The sequence below is a fragment of the Charadrius vociferus genome, unplaced genomic scaffold (assembly GCF_000708025.1).
Source record: "Charadrius vociferus isolate BGI_N301 unplaced genomic scaffold, ASM70802v2 scaffold763, whole genome shotgun sequence".
NCBI lineage: Eukaryota > Metazoa > Chordata > Aves > Charadriiformes > Charadriidae > Charadrius > Charadrius vociferus.
Genome location: NW_009647685.1, coordinates 35,531 through 51,057, shown reverse-complemented (window position 1 = coordinate 51,057; position 15,527 = coordinate 35,531). Strand labels below are relative to the sequence as shown.

The 15,527-nt window shown below is 39.2% G+C and overlaps 1 protein-coding gene across 1 annotated transcript in view; it reads right to left on the bottom strand.

Annotated features, from left to right (window-relative positions):
• The window catches only part of ASPG (asparaginase), a 48,831-nt gene that overhangs the window by 2,536 nt on the left and 30,768 nt on the right, over positions 1-15,527 (bottom strand). The window contains exons 12-15 of the mRNA XM_009881364.1: positions 13,081-13,200; positions 11,888-11,983; positions 10,823-10,986; positions 4,380-4,466 (exon numbers count right to left, since the gene is read on the bottom strand). Coding sequence (XP_009879666.1) covers positions 4,380-4,466; positions 10,823-10,986; positions 11,888-11,983; positions 13,081-13,200 — 467 coding nt within the window. The remainder of the gene's footprint in view (positions 1-4,379; positions 4,467-10,822; positions 10,987-11,887; positions 11,984-13,080; positions 13,201-15,527) is intronic.

Sequence of the window (15,527 nt, the reverse complement as noted above, 5' to 3'; positions counted from 1 at the left end):
TGTGAAGTGGTCTCCTTCTGTGACATTAAAGCAATCCGACTACACAGAATTATCTTCAATTTTGCAGCAGCCATTTACTGATCAAGTGAGAAATGCATTCTATGGAGACTGTGATCCAGAAAACAAAAAGTGTCATAGCTTGCGAGAAAATTTAGATGCCACTCTAAACAGAAGATACCTACCATTCACTGAATTGATTATAATCAAGAACACCACAACACATTTTCTCCAATTCCAAATCTCTGTACTCCAGCCAATCGCATCGGTATTTCCTTTACACACTGTAAGTGTACTTCATCTAGTCAAATATATATATAGGACTTCTCAACATACGCTATGGGGATCTTTGCTGTGTATTTTTCTCAAAGATAGTTTTGCCAGCAATTCCAACTACAAGCGCATCCTCTAAACAGAAGTCCATCATTATTCCATCATGAAATGGAATAAAAATAACTTCAATATACACTTCTCAGGATGTTTAAAACCTGCTTTGTTGACAGAAAACTACTTAATCACATTTTACTAAACTGACTGATTTACTTTACTGACTGATACCCTTTACAGCAGATAATCCCAGGTATGATGCCTATCAATATTCTTGCATTTAGAAAAAAAGATTACGTACCCATTTCACAGTTTCAACATGGCTAATGGAGCCATGATGACGACAGACCTAAGATACCAAGAATAGTGAGAACACAATTACACGCTCTAATTTTGAGCCTCCTGCCACGCTAGCATCAAGCAAACTCAGTTACAGGAGCTGCTGTTTAAGGAGTGCTCTGTTACTCTCAAGGTACCAGAAGCAAAGCTGCTCAGGTCTCAGAAGGTTTAGAAGGACAAGGGCCAATGCAGTTCTAGATCTCGGAGGTAATGAGTACAGTGAAATGACACCTTGGGGTTCCCTCCTGCCTCCTCAGGTACTAGGATATCATCTTTTCCAGGGACAAAAAGCTCTGCTTTTTCAGCAATTCACCTTTTTCAGTGTCTATAAAAAAGGATCAGGAAAGTCTTTTTTTTTTTTAGGTGTATCATCACCCTGACAGAAGAGAAAATATTTTTTTTCTTCCCTTTTTTATTTTTTTTTTTTAATGAAAACCCTCAGAAAGCAAGTTAAAAGTCCAGCACAAGGCATGGTTTGTTCTATCCTGAACACATTTGGGAGTGCTGATCTTAGCTAGTATCTCCACGTCTCTCTCAGTTGAGACACACAGACTTCTTTGAAAGATAGCAGGCACTAGAAGCTTGGTCTTAATTCCTGCAGAGGCATATTTATCCTTCCTCCCCCAGCCTTACCCTCCAAGTTTATGTTAAATTGAAGACGCATCTTATTCTGAAAGTTACTGATTTTGAAAGGCTGCATCCTTGTATATTATATCATATCATTTTATGAAATCTAAGAATATGAAAGAGAAAGCTGGTTTGGCTTTATGCCCCTATTTAATTTTGCGATGTACAGACTTGAACAGAATATCTCAATTCTACACAGGCTTTTTTCCTCTAAAAACAGACACAAAGCAACTGTTTACCAACTCCAGAACTTGACAAGCCTTCAGAGTAAGTCTGAGTGTCCCAATTTATCTCGTCATGGTTTGGTTTTGCAGACAGATGACAATACTACTGCAATATGAGAAGAGACTCTGGCATTTTTAACAGATTACTAACATTGAGATGTCTTTATCATTTCAAAACAAAGCCATGAACCAGATACCAAAAATATCAACAAAGGGATTCCAAAAAGCAGACTGTCACCTCTCGCTTCCTGAAAAAACCCACAGCAAATGAAACCATGAAGGATTTAATAACTAGATCATCTTGGCTGCACCTATTTGCATCTCCACTTCCCACACAAGAGCTCCTGCTGATACTGTCCAGCTCTCGGTTCTGTTTGGAACTCCTTTTGCTCTCAAACATCACCAATGCCAAAGGGGCACATTTATTTTTATTTTATCTCCAAAATCTTCCAACTGGACTATTCTATCCTATTCTATTCTAGAATCATGAGTCTAAACAGAAGGAAGCTGAGGAGACAGTATAAGAATACAAAAATCACTGTTCATGGTCTTTTATGAAAGCAAATTTGTTTGAGAACAGATAAGTAGCAAGGGGGGAAACGTAATTATAACTTCTAATTCAGAGAGAACTGTATGGGAGAAAAAAGGTAAGTTAGCCAAGTGCAGAAACTCAGAGCTTATCAGAAAGCAAGCAGCTTTGTTGTTCTAAACCCCAAGAAGTTGACGTATGTGCCTTGGTGACAAATTCAGACTGGTACAAACTGCAGCTCAAGGCATTACAAGATCAAAGAGCTGTAGGAAAATAGTTTGAATTATACAGAGGGAAGATGTTATAAACAGCTTGTTCTATAAGTAGCTAGGCCATGTGAACATGTTGACTGCCATGAAGGTGCCAGTGCCTGCAAAGAGAAGACTTAAAGGAGGAGGTAAGACGTAGGACAGAGAGGTGAGCCTGAGCATGCTGGAAAAATGAGTGTATCAGTCAGGTCATATGAGGATACTCCAGAAGAATTATCTGAGACATTCTGGCAGGAGGACAAACACCAATACCTCAGATTTAATAACTTGTAGGCATCTGAGTAACGCTCTGTGGAAAAAGTCCACTTTGGTGCAGAAGACTATGCCAGGCCCTCTAAAACAGCAAGAGGATAGCAAGTCCTTCAGCTCTGCAGGAGCAGTCTATGGGGAGTCTATGGAGTCACAGACACTTCAGCGCTGTCCTGAAGTGTGGCCGCGGCCTCAGGCTGGCTGTGCTCCTGGTACAGGCCATGCTGTCATGCCTCTGGCCATGGCCACCACTGCTGCTGCTGGCTGGGAGGCAGCCACAGCCCTGGCTCCTACCCTGCGCCAAGGTGGGAGACCCTTTTCCCCTCTCACCCTGAGTACATCACTCTGTGCCAAGTCCTCATTCAGCCTCTGCACAAACGTGCGCTCCCGCCCTCTGTTTGGAAGATTTACGTTGGTTTTATACTAAACTTATTACCATCCATGCAAGTTCAACTTATCTTAAATGTTTCTTATCAAAATACCAGCTTGGATCAACAGGAGATTGTTCAATACAGATGCACGTTGTACGATCCTCCTTAAAATGCTGTAACAAACTGCATCAGAACCACTTTTTGTTTAAAGGACCCTTGTTCTCTTTTTTTTTTTTTTTGGAGATATTACTCCCAGGTCACCTAGCCAAACTGGTTCTGCATGTGGCACCAGGGCTAAGTAAGGGGCCAATTTATTTGCAGAGCAATGTCATTCCCTAAGCCACTCCTCTCGCCGCCTGGGCAGATGGAAAGCACGCACACCAAGGGTTTAGTTCTGTCCTATCACTTGCAGTGCCCTGGGAAGTGCATAATTTAACTTCACAGCAAAAGTCTTATTAGCCAGTCTCCTCTGAGCATGTCACAACAACAAAAAGACTCCAGCTAGTATTTCTTGATTCCAGAACTACTTAAAGGACAGAGTCCAGTTTCTGTACAGGACACACATAAGCTTTACTTAGACCTTATAATTTTGTAGACAATATACAGCAGTGGTCGGTCCCTACAAGTCTCACGGTTTTCTGCCATGTCCTGGTATAAATGCTGGTACTCAAGGGCTTTTTGTTTGGTTTTGAGGAGAAGAAGAAATGAAGTAAAAACTATAAGTAATTTTAGGAAACACATCAAACCTTCTTACAATTTTCAGAGTAATTTGTAATTCAGGACCAGTACTGGAAAAAATAAAAGCAAGCATCTATTTCTTTTCATAATATATATCCATATCATTAAACCACCTTATATATTAAAAGCAACTGCATGGAAAACCATCTTCAACAGAGGGTTATATCCTCTTAAAATTAAATACAGAGACGGTGAGCAGTTGTTCAAAGGTTTTGGGGTTAAACCTATTTGCCTATTTGATTTAGTTACTTATAAGAACAATGTTATATGCTAGTTAAAGTAGACACCATTCCCATATAAGTGAAAAGTGGATTTTAAGAAAATAAAACCAATGCACTATGTGCAGCTTTATTCTCAAATAGAGATGCTATTAAATCACACCTTGCATAGCTTCCTCCTCACCCTTCCTCAGTGAAAGTGCCAGGAAAAAATGTGGCATATTTGCTTCCAGTTCACTTATCCCCACAATACTCCCTACTTTGGACCTCTCTTGAGTTACTGGTGCTCCAACACAGAGTTAGTTGTTAATTTCATCACTTCACTTGTTTCCTTATTATTAGTCCAGCACAGAATAGCCACGTCACATGCCAGGGACACAACTGTTTCTTGGAAGTTGTCTATACGCTGTTGTCCATTCTGAGAGCCTCTTCTGAAAAATCATCCCCCTCCATCCCAATCTTTGGGCCACCTCACCTTATATCCCATTTACCTGCAGAGTATTGTTCCAATGTTCTCCAAGTCATGACTTGAAAGGTGCGCTCCCGTTTCTCGTAACAAATTAATCACTTGTATGTGCCTTTATGAAAGGAATAGAAAAAAACACAAAAAGTGTTTTCACCAGTAGGTTTTTTTTTCTCTAAATCCAGCATTACTCATATACACAAACAGTCACTGAAAGCTCTTATATGATATTCACCACCATAACAGAACCAATGAATCTTCTCCAAGGTGACAGATGTGGTAAACAGATCTGCCCTTCCTATCAGAATATCATTCACATGCTAAGCTTGTGGAAGAGTGAAGTTCAGCTCTGAAAATGAAAGGGAAGCATCCCTTTCTCTTCAAAGAATTTTTATTTTCTTTACCTCAGTGCTAGCTTAGGTTAACACTTGAAATATTAGTGATTCAAATACATGCAAAGAGTGAGGACATTTATTACATAGCATCATTCCTGTATTTTACAGAATACAATGCCCACATATATCAGTCTTAAATAAAACATATGTCTTGCAGATAAGCTATGAATCTTTAGGTTAATGTAGAAGCTAACCAGGTTTTTAGGGCTTCAAAATTGTGCTATGTATTCCTACAAACCTCCCACAAAAGCACATCTTTTCCTAACCCTCTCTTCCCAATACCTTTGTTATTTATTTCCATTTGGAGTCTTTAGGAGGTCTTCCTTGTCCTTTCCTTTGAGATAAAGGGATAAATAGATATTTAAGCTCTACCAGCCAACTCCTATACCTTAGCCAGATGCTTGAGAAAGCCTATGGAAATGGCTGGTCTCTAAAGGTACTGTCATGGGTAGAAAATAACATGACAGATGAAAAATCTGCAAAATACATTTTTCACAAGTGACCTACTGAAAGGTTTAGAACTCGATTCGAAAAGGAGCTGACGATGTGCTCCTCTGCTAAACAAATGATCTAGTTTACAAATCCAAACACATTTTTTTTTCTCCGGAAAGCACGATGACACCAGTAGATCCGGAATAGATCAGTTTCATAGTTCCCCTTTTACATAAGTTGCACTATAACACTTCAAAACAAAGAGTTAGGCATATCATTGTAATAGGAAATATAGGGGGTTTCCCAACCCATTACCTAAAACCTCCTCTGTATTAATTAAAAAAAAAAAAAAAACCTTACATACATACTTTTCTTAATCACTTGCATTTTCTTGGAGGTAGCCATGGGCCTTTCCATTTTAGAACTGGACTAAACTGCATATCTAATCCCTCTGCTTCTTTTTAGGAAACTCCAGCTTGAATGAGAAGTTACTTTACAGTTATCCATATTAAGCCTATGTAAGCTTATATGTTTCATATAAGATCTTAATTTATAAACTAAACAAAGAACTGTATAGATGCTATAGGAATCGTTTTGCTATTCCAAATATATGCTATTTAACCTACCAGGCAGATTTATTTAAATTGTACTTTGTTTCAATTGACTGACCAAAAAATAAATCTGTTTTTGTTTCATGGCAACGCGTTGCTGGAACAGCACATGCTGCAAGTTTGTTCAGTTATCTAAAATATTTTCTCAGGTGGGTCCCTTACGACACGGCTAGTCTTCCACAAGCATCTCCTTGCGCCAGCAAATAACAGCACGGCTTCCTATTTTTCAGTCTGTGTTGAAGAATGAATTCTACGTGTATGAAATTTTTAGTTCAGCCTTAAGCAGAACAGTAATTAGCTGAAAAGAAATTTGACCTAAAATAGATTAAAGTAGAACATGTTTGTTCACTCAAGCTTACACTGGGTACAGAACTGAACATGAGGAGTGCCTGCTTACTCTCCAACGACTGCCCTGGATTATTCCTTATTTCCCACCTTATACTCGAAATCACAGCATGAAACTAGCACTTTCTAAAATAAAAGCTTTGCTATGGGACAGCACTAAAAGATAAAGAGCAGCAAAGCATGTAATGTTGTGTGGTATCTTCCCTCAGTGTGCTTCCCCTATGAAGTCCATATGTCTGGATTCCAGCAAAGAGTCAGGCTTTTCTTTTCCCCTATTGTAACTATTTAGTCCTCACTGGTAGCGAGATTCCCTCCAGAAAGCACTTCATGTCCCACCTACGCCACACAGTTATTACTACTCTGACTGGGACTCTATAAATCTTTGATACGGACAGATTCGGGGGCATTTGCCTGATGCGTTTAATACAGAAAATGTAAATGAAGAAAAAAAAGTCGTTTGAAATAAAATAAATCTTTAAGCATTGAAACTAACAGTGTTTACAATACATGCTTACAATGAAACATTTTGAAATAGAAGTATAGTGTCTGATGACTGAGAGTCAATCAAAACCATGTTTCTTGCTATGGCGGGAAGAAGAGGAGGTGGTATATAACACTGCTTGGTAAGGGAGAGGAAGAACAGGGACAAATAGTAATGCGCAACTTAAAAGTGTTAAATTTAGTACTCTGACTATGAAGAGCCGAATCATCCAAGAAAGCAAACGGACCAACTCTCACATTCCCATCACTCAACATGAAAACTACACGGGAGGTAAGTGGCACTACAGCTTGTTCCTACTTGCATCCAAACGGTATCTACATTCTGCAGAAACTTAAGCCCTATCCAGGTACCACTTCTTCTGTCTCGTACCTACCACAAGAGCATTATTCGTATTTCAAGAGGCTGGCTGTGAATTTTCTGATACTGTTATGTCTTAGGCACATGAAAGTTATTTGCCTTTAGAAGTTGTTTCTTTAAGTGCTGCTCTCTTGCAGCTCTACAAAAGCCTCACGAGGGTCACAGTTTAGCTGATCTGAAGTTCAGCTGATGTCATGAGCCATGAACTTCTTGGGAACCGTTCAAATGCAATTCCTGTTCTAAGGTGACAGCACAAACCCAAGAGCGAAGCAAGTGCTGGACAATGAAAGTTCAAGGTGTAGAGGGAAGGCCAACATCACTGTGTTAGCTTTGGGTACACAGCTGCTTGTCCGGCCTAGCCCCATCTGAGAGGCAAAACCATGAGGAGCTATTGTCACCTCCAAACTGTTCCTGACTCTCCCTTTTCTTAGGGCTCTCTGTTACCAAACCGTGGCTCTTGGTCAGACATAGCCTATAGAAACAATTCTATTTTACATATGTTATTTAAGTTAGCCTTTTGATACTACCACTGTCATTCATCTGCTCTCTGAGGAAAAAACAAATAGAGAAAAAGTGTTTCTAGTGTCTCCCACCTGCTAGATTCCATTACTGATAACACTGGAGATAAAAAACCCCAATGTATACCGATGGATCAACGGCAAAAAGAAATGATTCAATGTGGTCTTCAACATTCAATGCTATGAGTGAAGTTTGAGTTCCAGATAAAGACATCTGAACCCTTACCAGTTCACAAGGGCTCTGGATTCACAGCAATCAAGGTGCTGTGCAGTACGTATCATCTTAGGTCTTGACTTGGCAGACACTTACTAAAAGTGAATCAACTTCAAAAGGGATGAATCACACATGTGAAATTAACACGCATGTAAGAGTTTGCAGGATTGGGGCCTTAGGGTGCACACCTTCCACCACCTCTCTTTAAAGAAACGCAGGTGTAACGTATATCCAAACTTGACTGGCTTCATTCTTTTTAATGCTTGCTCCCCTAGCAACTGGAATGGTTATGGCAGGATCAGCTTAGTTTCACTTGTTCGGTTTTCTGTATGGTATCAGTGGGAATTTTATGCTCAAATACTGTAAGGACAGGCTTGAATGCACTTCTGGAGTCAGTGGTGGTTAGATTTTCACTCTGCCTTAGATTTCCTGAAGAAATGTAAATGTAACCTTGCAAAATATCAAGTATTTAAATTCATATTTACGTGGGAGGTAATTTTACTGCTTCTAATCTGATGTTCTCACAGCACTGTATGAGCAACACCCCATTTTCAACCTTTTACCACTGCACTACAAGTAAATGGAAGTGCTTTTACTACATAAAATATACACAATTTTTATTCAAGACATTTTCCTGCTTAGAGAGTTTCTGTTATTAAAAAAATATTATTCTATTGTTTTGAAAATGAATTATCCCTTGAGGGTACTTTAAGAAAGTAAAGGAATGCTACTAATTTTGATATGTCAAGCAACTGCCCTAAATTAACAGTGGTCTGTTTAGCTTCATGCATAAAGTGAATGAGACTACATGTAAACTGCAGAGTTACAAATGAAAAAGCAGAAATGCAGTAGTTTATTTCTTATTTAGAAATGGACTCCACATTTTACCATCTAAAGAAACAAAGAAAGAGTCACTTAAAGTCAAAAAATTTAAGAGACTGTCATTGATATAGATCAAGTTGTCTAGCAGCTGACAGTGCTATGTTAAGAAGCTTTTAAGAAGGGACATAACTCCTGATCATCTTTACAGATTAATGGAGAAGAGAAATCAGTCATCATTACATAGGTTTGCGTGCTAGGTTAAAAGGCAAGCCTCTGAGAAACATAACACAAAAAACTGGAAGAAAGCTATTTTTAAGATGAGTGGATACTGTAGTGCAGTTAAATGCCAATTAAACAAATCCTAATTCTCAGAAAATGGGATTAAGCTGATGCAATATTCAGTAAAATTGAGAAAGTTACAATATTAAACATTTTAAAGCATTGACTGTTCATTAAGATCAGTTTTCCCCCTTCCCTCTCTGCCACTTCGTACACTGCATCAGGATAATCTCTTCACTTTCAGCACACAACTGTTTCATAAATAGAATTTAATTATTTCTGTAGCAGAAATCTTTTTAGTGGGTATCTAATTGCACATATATACAGCTGTCTGATCTTTACCATTCTCCTTTATGTGCTTATCAGTGTGAAATGCCATGTGAGCACACAGCAGATCATAAATACACATTTATGAGATCAGTTTTAAGTCAACTCTTCCTCTCGTTCCAGCAGTAGAAACAAAAAGAGAAACTGAAAATGGTTATGGTGCAGTTTCCTTTTGCAATTCCCTGTATCAAAATGGGTGTGCAGTTTTAAAGAGCTTAAGAGTCATAGTGGGAGTCTAATATAGGAGTGGCAATGCTAAGGAATCCAAACAACAAGCTCATGTGAAATTCCTCAGGCGGTAGATGGGTGCGGTAAAAAAAAAGTGGGTGCCTGATTTGCAGGAACATCTAATGGTATCTAATGCTTTAGCATTTTCTCACATTGGACCAGAGCCACCTCTATTCAACTGCGAGGTTATTTGTTTGATTTGCTGTTGGGCTTGTTTTTGCTTTAAGACTTTAAGGGTTTGCCACTGAAGGGCTTATACATTCATAAGATAAAGCAACAACTACAAAGCCATAGGGGACCAGGCAGTAGGTATGGCAATAGCACAGTGTGGTCACACAGGACTTCAAGTCTCAAGTTAACAGAGCTTGTTGAGTTTTCTACATATAGTCTTTGAGACAGAAAAAGCCTTCAAGTTATTCCTGCAGCCAATGCAAAACCAGGACTGTCAGACCTCCCAGGGAGCTAACTCCAGCCTGACAGACCAGGTGAACTTGTCAACATTAGAAAGCTGCAGGAATATTTGGGGACAGACATCCATGAAGACCATGAAAATGCTATCACTCCAAGCTCCTTTACAGAAAAAAGCTTCTCCTGCAATGATACAGACTGAATATGAGATAAGGAGCTGAAAGGGGATCAAAGAAACAAGAAGAGATTAGGGCATGCAGCTTCCAACATGTTAGAAGACCAATGGGCTCTATGAATCCCCAGGCTATATAAACTAAGGGTTAAATTTTGATATCTGATAACTTTTATATTCTGTGCTATGGCCATTCCTTAGGAGTATAAAACATGGAAAAGACCAGTCCATGACTACCATTCAAGAACTGCTGACATCCAGAACAACAGGAAGAGGAAATCCACAAAGCAGGCAGAGCCATGCAGCCATCCCATATAATTATGAGTGGGCGGAAGGGAAAAATCAAAAAACCAGTCACCCAGCAAGAGAGTCAGGAAAGCACTGGTAAAAGGGAAAGATTAAAACATGTCAACCTACCGGTATATTTTGTGCCAATTGAAACAGTCTGCTCTTGATGAGAAAGGGGAGGGCAGAAAGAAAACAGACAGCCCCTGGTCCTGCACTCTCACTTCTGACAGTCAAAAGGAGTGATCAGTTTGCCTCTCTTTTATAAGGTAGCCTCAAAACAAAGAGTGGAGTCTTGAAATTACGGACAAAGTCTTGGCGGGAAGGCAGCAATAAGTTACCTTATGCTAAAATTCTGCATGCATACCAAGTTGTTTGCCTTCATTTCATATTATTTTTAAAAAATTCTTTTCATTTAGGTTAGTCACATCCTTTGAAATGAAGCTAGTTTGTGTTATTTTAACTGCTGGCATTTAGACGTGACTGCTGAGACAAAACAAGACCAAAACACAGTGATGGACTTTAAATCCAAAGTAATAAACTTCACATACAGTGGCGTATAAATTATTTTGTTACCTGAACTTGATTGCATCCATCAGTGGGGTAGATCCGTATCTGTCTCTAGCATAAACAGTTGCGCCAGATGTCAACAAATACTCAACTAATGGTAAATGCCCTTCAGAGGCCGCAATATGAAGTGGAGTTCGGCCATCATAGTCTCCACAGCTCAAGTTTCCACCCTACAAAAGGACAGATCCTTCACATGCTAAAAAGATAATGGCTGCACGTTAAGTTGTTGGTACAACAGTAGATGCATATACCACATTTTAATTCTGCCACCAAAATGCTAAGCTTATCCAACTTACTCAAAGTTTATCTTGTAGAGTTGTTTTAGCACCAATAAATATATTTATTCTACCTTCTGCCTGTCCCCCCCCCCACATATTCTCATTACAGCCCCTTCAGATATGTTCTTTATTGCAGTAAGCCATACAGCAGCTTTGTGCCTACAGTCTGCTAATTTTACTTGCCTTAGTTTATTGTTGTTTTCAATATATATTTATCCTTTCTTGAGGCCCATTACCAAAGTCTCAAGAGTAGGGTAAACCAAGGAAAAGAAAAAGAAAAAAAAAGAGGTGTAAAAGATGATACAGGGAAATGCCTGTTCCTTCTTCCAGGTATAAGCCAAGCTAGAGCTATGGGGAGAGCCAAAAATCCTGAATTAGCACTGCACTGTGTTTTGCTTAAATATAATTTTCAAGTTTTTTGGTTTTTTTTTATCATGATAGATTTACATCCAAAAGCTGGATACTATGAATATGCATAAGGAAAGTTAAGCGAAAGAAAGCAGCACAAACCATTTTAAAGTGTTCCAAAGTTAGCAGATAAGAACTTTCATTTTAATCTACCTGTATTTTCACAGTTCAAAAGAAAATGTAAACAGCTGAGAACAAGATAGGGGAAAGAACATACCAGTTTTGAAAGGCAAAGACTGAGGAGCCTAGAAACCAATTGTATTAGTCAAAGCACTTTGATTCTAAAACTTAGGTAGTTGCTTCCCAGTAAGCATAGCTTCCTCCCATCATTTACAGCTCTAATTTAAAATTTTGTGTTTTGTACAAACTGTTAATTTTCCATTACCATTTCTGCGATGGCTCTTAGTGCGTCTATGTCACCCAGTTTAGCTGCAGCACAAGCCAAAGGTGGAATTAATGCATCTCTTACGGCTTCTAACTCCTGAGAAACAAATAAAATTAAACATTTAATATCATCCTTGCCTCTAATACGATTGATGTCCAAGTCATAAAAACACTGCCCTTACTTTCATGTAAAGTTTCCAAATTAGTCATTTGGTTATTTAAAAATGGTAGCACTTAGTTCTTGGAAGGAAAGAAGTCTCATGTTTATTTTACATTTTGTCAGTCTCACATCCATGAAGATTTATATTCCTCCCTGGCAAAACTACAATTACCTGGTATCTATATATACAATTTAAGGTGCACGCACTAATTACCATCTATATACTGCCATAGTTACACATCAGAACAGTAAGAGAAACAGTGCTGGCAGGAGTTGGAGAAGACCATATAGTCCAGTCTCCTCAAGACTGGATCAACTTTATTCCTGTGATTCCTCAGATATTTGTGTAACCTGTACTTCCAAACCTCCACTGACAAGCCCCATAGGCCCCCTAAATATCCTCCCATTTCTCAGGTTTACTAAAGAAGAAACAAATGTTCAGTATTCGTTAGCTACTAAAAATCCCATCTTCCTCGAAACCAAGCCAAGAGAAAAGCAAATTCTTGTATCGTACAACCAATACTATATTTTCTTATTTTCCAATTGGCAGGTACTAATATTACACACCACAAATTACACTTGTGTAGTGCTTCCTTAGTATCAGCCTTCTATGACTGCCTGTACAATTAAGCTGTTTTACCCATTATTATTTGGATTGCTCCGAACTGTCAATACATTTGACCACAAAAATACAAAGCACTTTTTCATATCATTGATACCCTGAATTACAGCAACCGTTTAAAGCTTGTTATTGCAACCAGCCAGCCAAGAAAATAAACTCAAGATGGGGCTACAAAGAGGGAAAAAAAAAACCTTAATATGTTTTTAATTAAAAACATTTTAATGTTATGCTTGTCATTGTGTCCTTTCTCCCCAACCCAACTGGTTAGCTGGGACAATCAGTACTAAAAAAATAATATAAAAGCTCCAATATTCCATTTTTGTTTCAGCTTTGCTGTTTATCTTTCAGCTAGGTTCATTCCACTGAGTTTACAGCTTCATATGAGTTCAATTTTAAATATTTAAGTGTATACCTCCTTGCTGCTGATACTTAGCGATTTGGCAATCACTTGAATAAACTTGCTATCTCTCAGAGAGATCTTGGCTCCTGTGGGTACAACAGTCATTTCTCCTCTTAGATTCTCACTCAGCATCTGAAAAACAAGCAATCAAATCCTTTGTTAGCAGAGGAAAAATATGGTAGTAGTCTAATAAAAAACCTTAGGATCAAGTTAGAAAATTGTTTGGAGGAATTATGGAAACTAATTGAATGCAGACAAAAGATTAAAGAAATAGTTACTGTCCCATGAAGACTGCAAGTTTAAAAAGACAAAAGGGTGGGGAAAAAAAAAAAAAAAGGACAGGCAAATAAAACTTTCTTCCAAAGCAAATAAACCAAAATAAGCACATAACAAAACACCCCAATTTTTAGAGTATGCAGACAAAAGTTTCCTAGTGGGGTAAGCTGCAGCTTACTTAAAAACACAAAGATAGTGAGTAATTAGCAGAGTGAGGCTGAAGACCAGAATATTCTGAAATGCTGCCTTTTGCCAGCATTCCCAACCCTCAGTACTCCTACACAGACTGTGTATGTAGGCCTCAAAGCAGCCCAGTGCTGCTGTGGACGCTCATGTATTTCAATGGATTTTCAAACAGCTCCATCAGCCCTGATTTTGTTAAAATTTGGCCATAGAGCCAGCTTTGACTACAGAGGGTCTACAGTAGTACTAGTCATTCAGTACTAAAGCAGGCGTGTAACAGGTTGCAGGATGAGCGCATCCAATACAACCAGGAAAATAAAAAAAAAAGAAACAAAAAAGGTCAGCCAATTCATGTGTAGAAAGTGCTTGAACATGGCAATAAAGAAAAGCAAATACTCTAAAAGACAGGTTCAGGGAAATCTGGAGAACAGAGGGAGAAGCCAGTTGTTAAGAAAAAGCAACTGGTTTCCTCAATTCTGTCGATTTTACATACTGGCACTCTTTCACGAAAGGTTGCTGATGCAGCTATAAAGCACGTAGTTACTTCAATTAGAATTTTAAAAAGCAGGATTGTGAAAGTTTGCAAGAAACAGATGTGATGTTGGAAGGAGGAATGCCCCAGGTTTACTTATGTCTAGGCATGCCCTTTATTAAAAAAAAACAAAACCTCCAAGCGCTGACAACACCGTAGCTGTCTGCTGGAAGAGTCCCATATACATGTAACTCAGAGGATACCAACTGCTTTGGCGCACTTTTGGAGTTTGACAGGTTGAGATCATTGCTTTGCACAGGTAACCTTAGCAATTGGCACCTGTGCTAAATGCACCCAGCGCAGAGCCCTACATGCCTTACTCAGTCCTACCAGCTCTGCAGCCATTTGCATGTGTCTGGGGGCACATTCCTTGCTGCTTCGTGTTGAAAGAGAATCCTAAAATAACCACGCCAGCTTCAGGAGAGCTTCCGTCTCTTGGGAGACTATTGTTTGGTGATAAGTTTAGCTGAAGATATTGCCACAGACAACATATTTCCAGGCTTTCTTCTTCTCCTGGTCTCTACCACTCATTCCTGCCCAGGCAATGCAGCGTGCTGCTCCCTTGGTTGTGCCAACACAATTGTTTGTGGGTCTTACAGTGAGTCAAATGAGGAAACCAATCCTGCTTAACTCAAAGAAATTGCAAAACTTATTTTGTTTTTCAAACCATATAAAGGAGGTCCCAGCACCACCACACAAAAACTGTGTAGCAAATTCCGAAGGGCGGCACATGAAGATGCAGGAGTACCTTGTGCCAGTGGTACCTAAAATGTGCCATCACCAAGTCCTCACCTGAGTAAGTCAGCTATCTCACCTCAGCAAGCTGGACCTCAAATTAAGTTTCAACTCACACACCTAGGCAGTAAGCCAGCTGGGAAAGTTTCTCCTGTCCCAGGTCAAATAATCCTCTGTGCAAGAAGATTAAAGTCTGCATTAAAAGAACAGGCCAGTATATGTATGTTCCAGGGTTAGTGAGTGTAGCAAAGGGGCACCAGTGAAGAGCCTGGGTTTCCCCAGTACATATACAGAAACACATGCAACACCACTACTCTTTACACAGCTTTATGTCGCCTGTCAAGCATGTTCTTGCACAGAGTATGTTCTTGCCATCCTCACCGAAGAAACACGTAGCTGCTCCTCCTCTCATTTTTTAGAGCCAGGCTTTAGCAAACAACCGAAAGCTCAGAGTCTGAACTGTTTCTAAGCACGGTAAGTGGTACTTCCAGCCACTCCACTTACCATCACAGGTATACAAATACGTTTGCCTCAAGAGTTGCTACTGGTTGGAAGATACTGAGCATGAAAGAACGATCAAATTTGTTTCAGTTTTAATAAAAACAAAACACCATCATAAGATACACATGTGCATGAAGTGCTTGTCTAGAGAGTGACTCATCATGATGTCATCTCCCAACGTGTCAGGATTATGATTTCACTGCTTACAAGCACAGAAACACATGCATTCCTG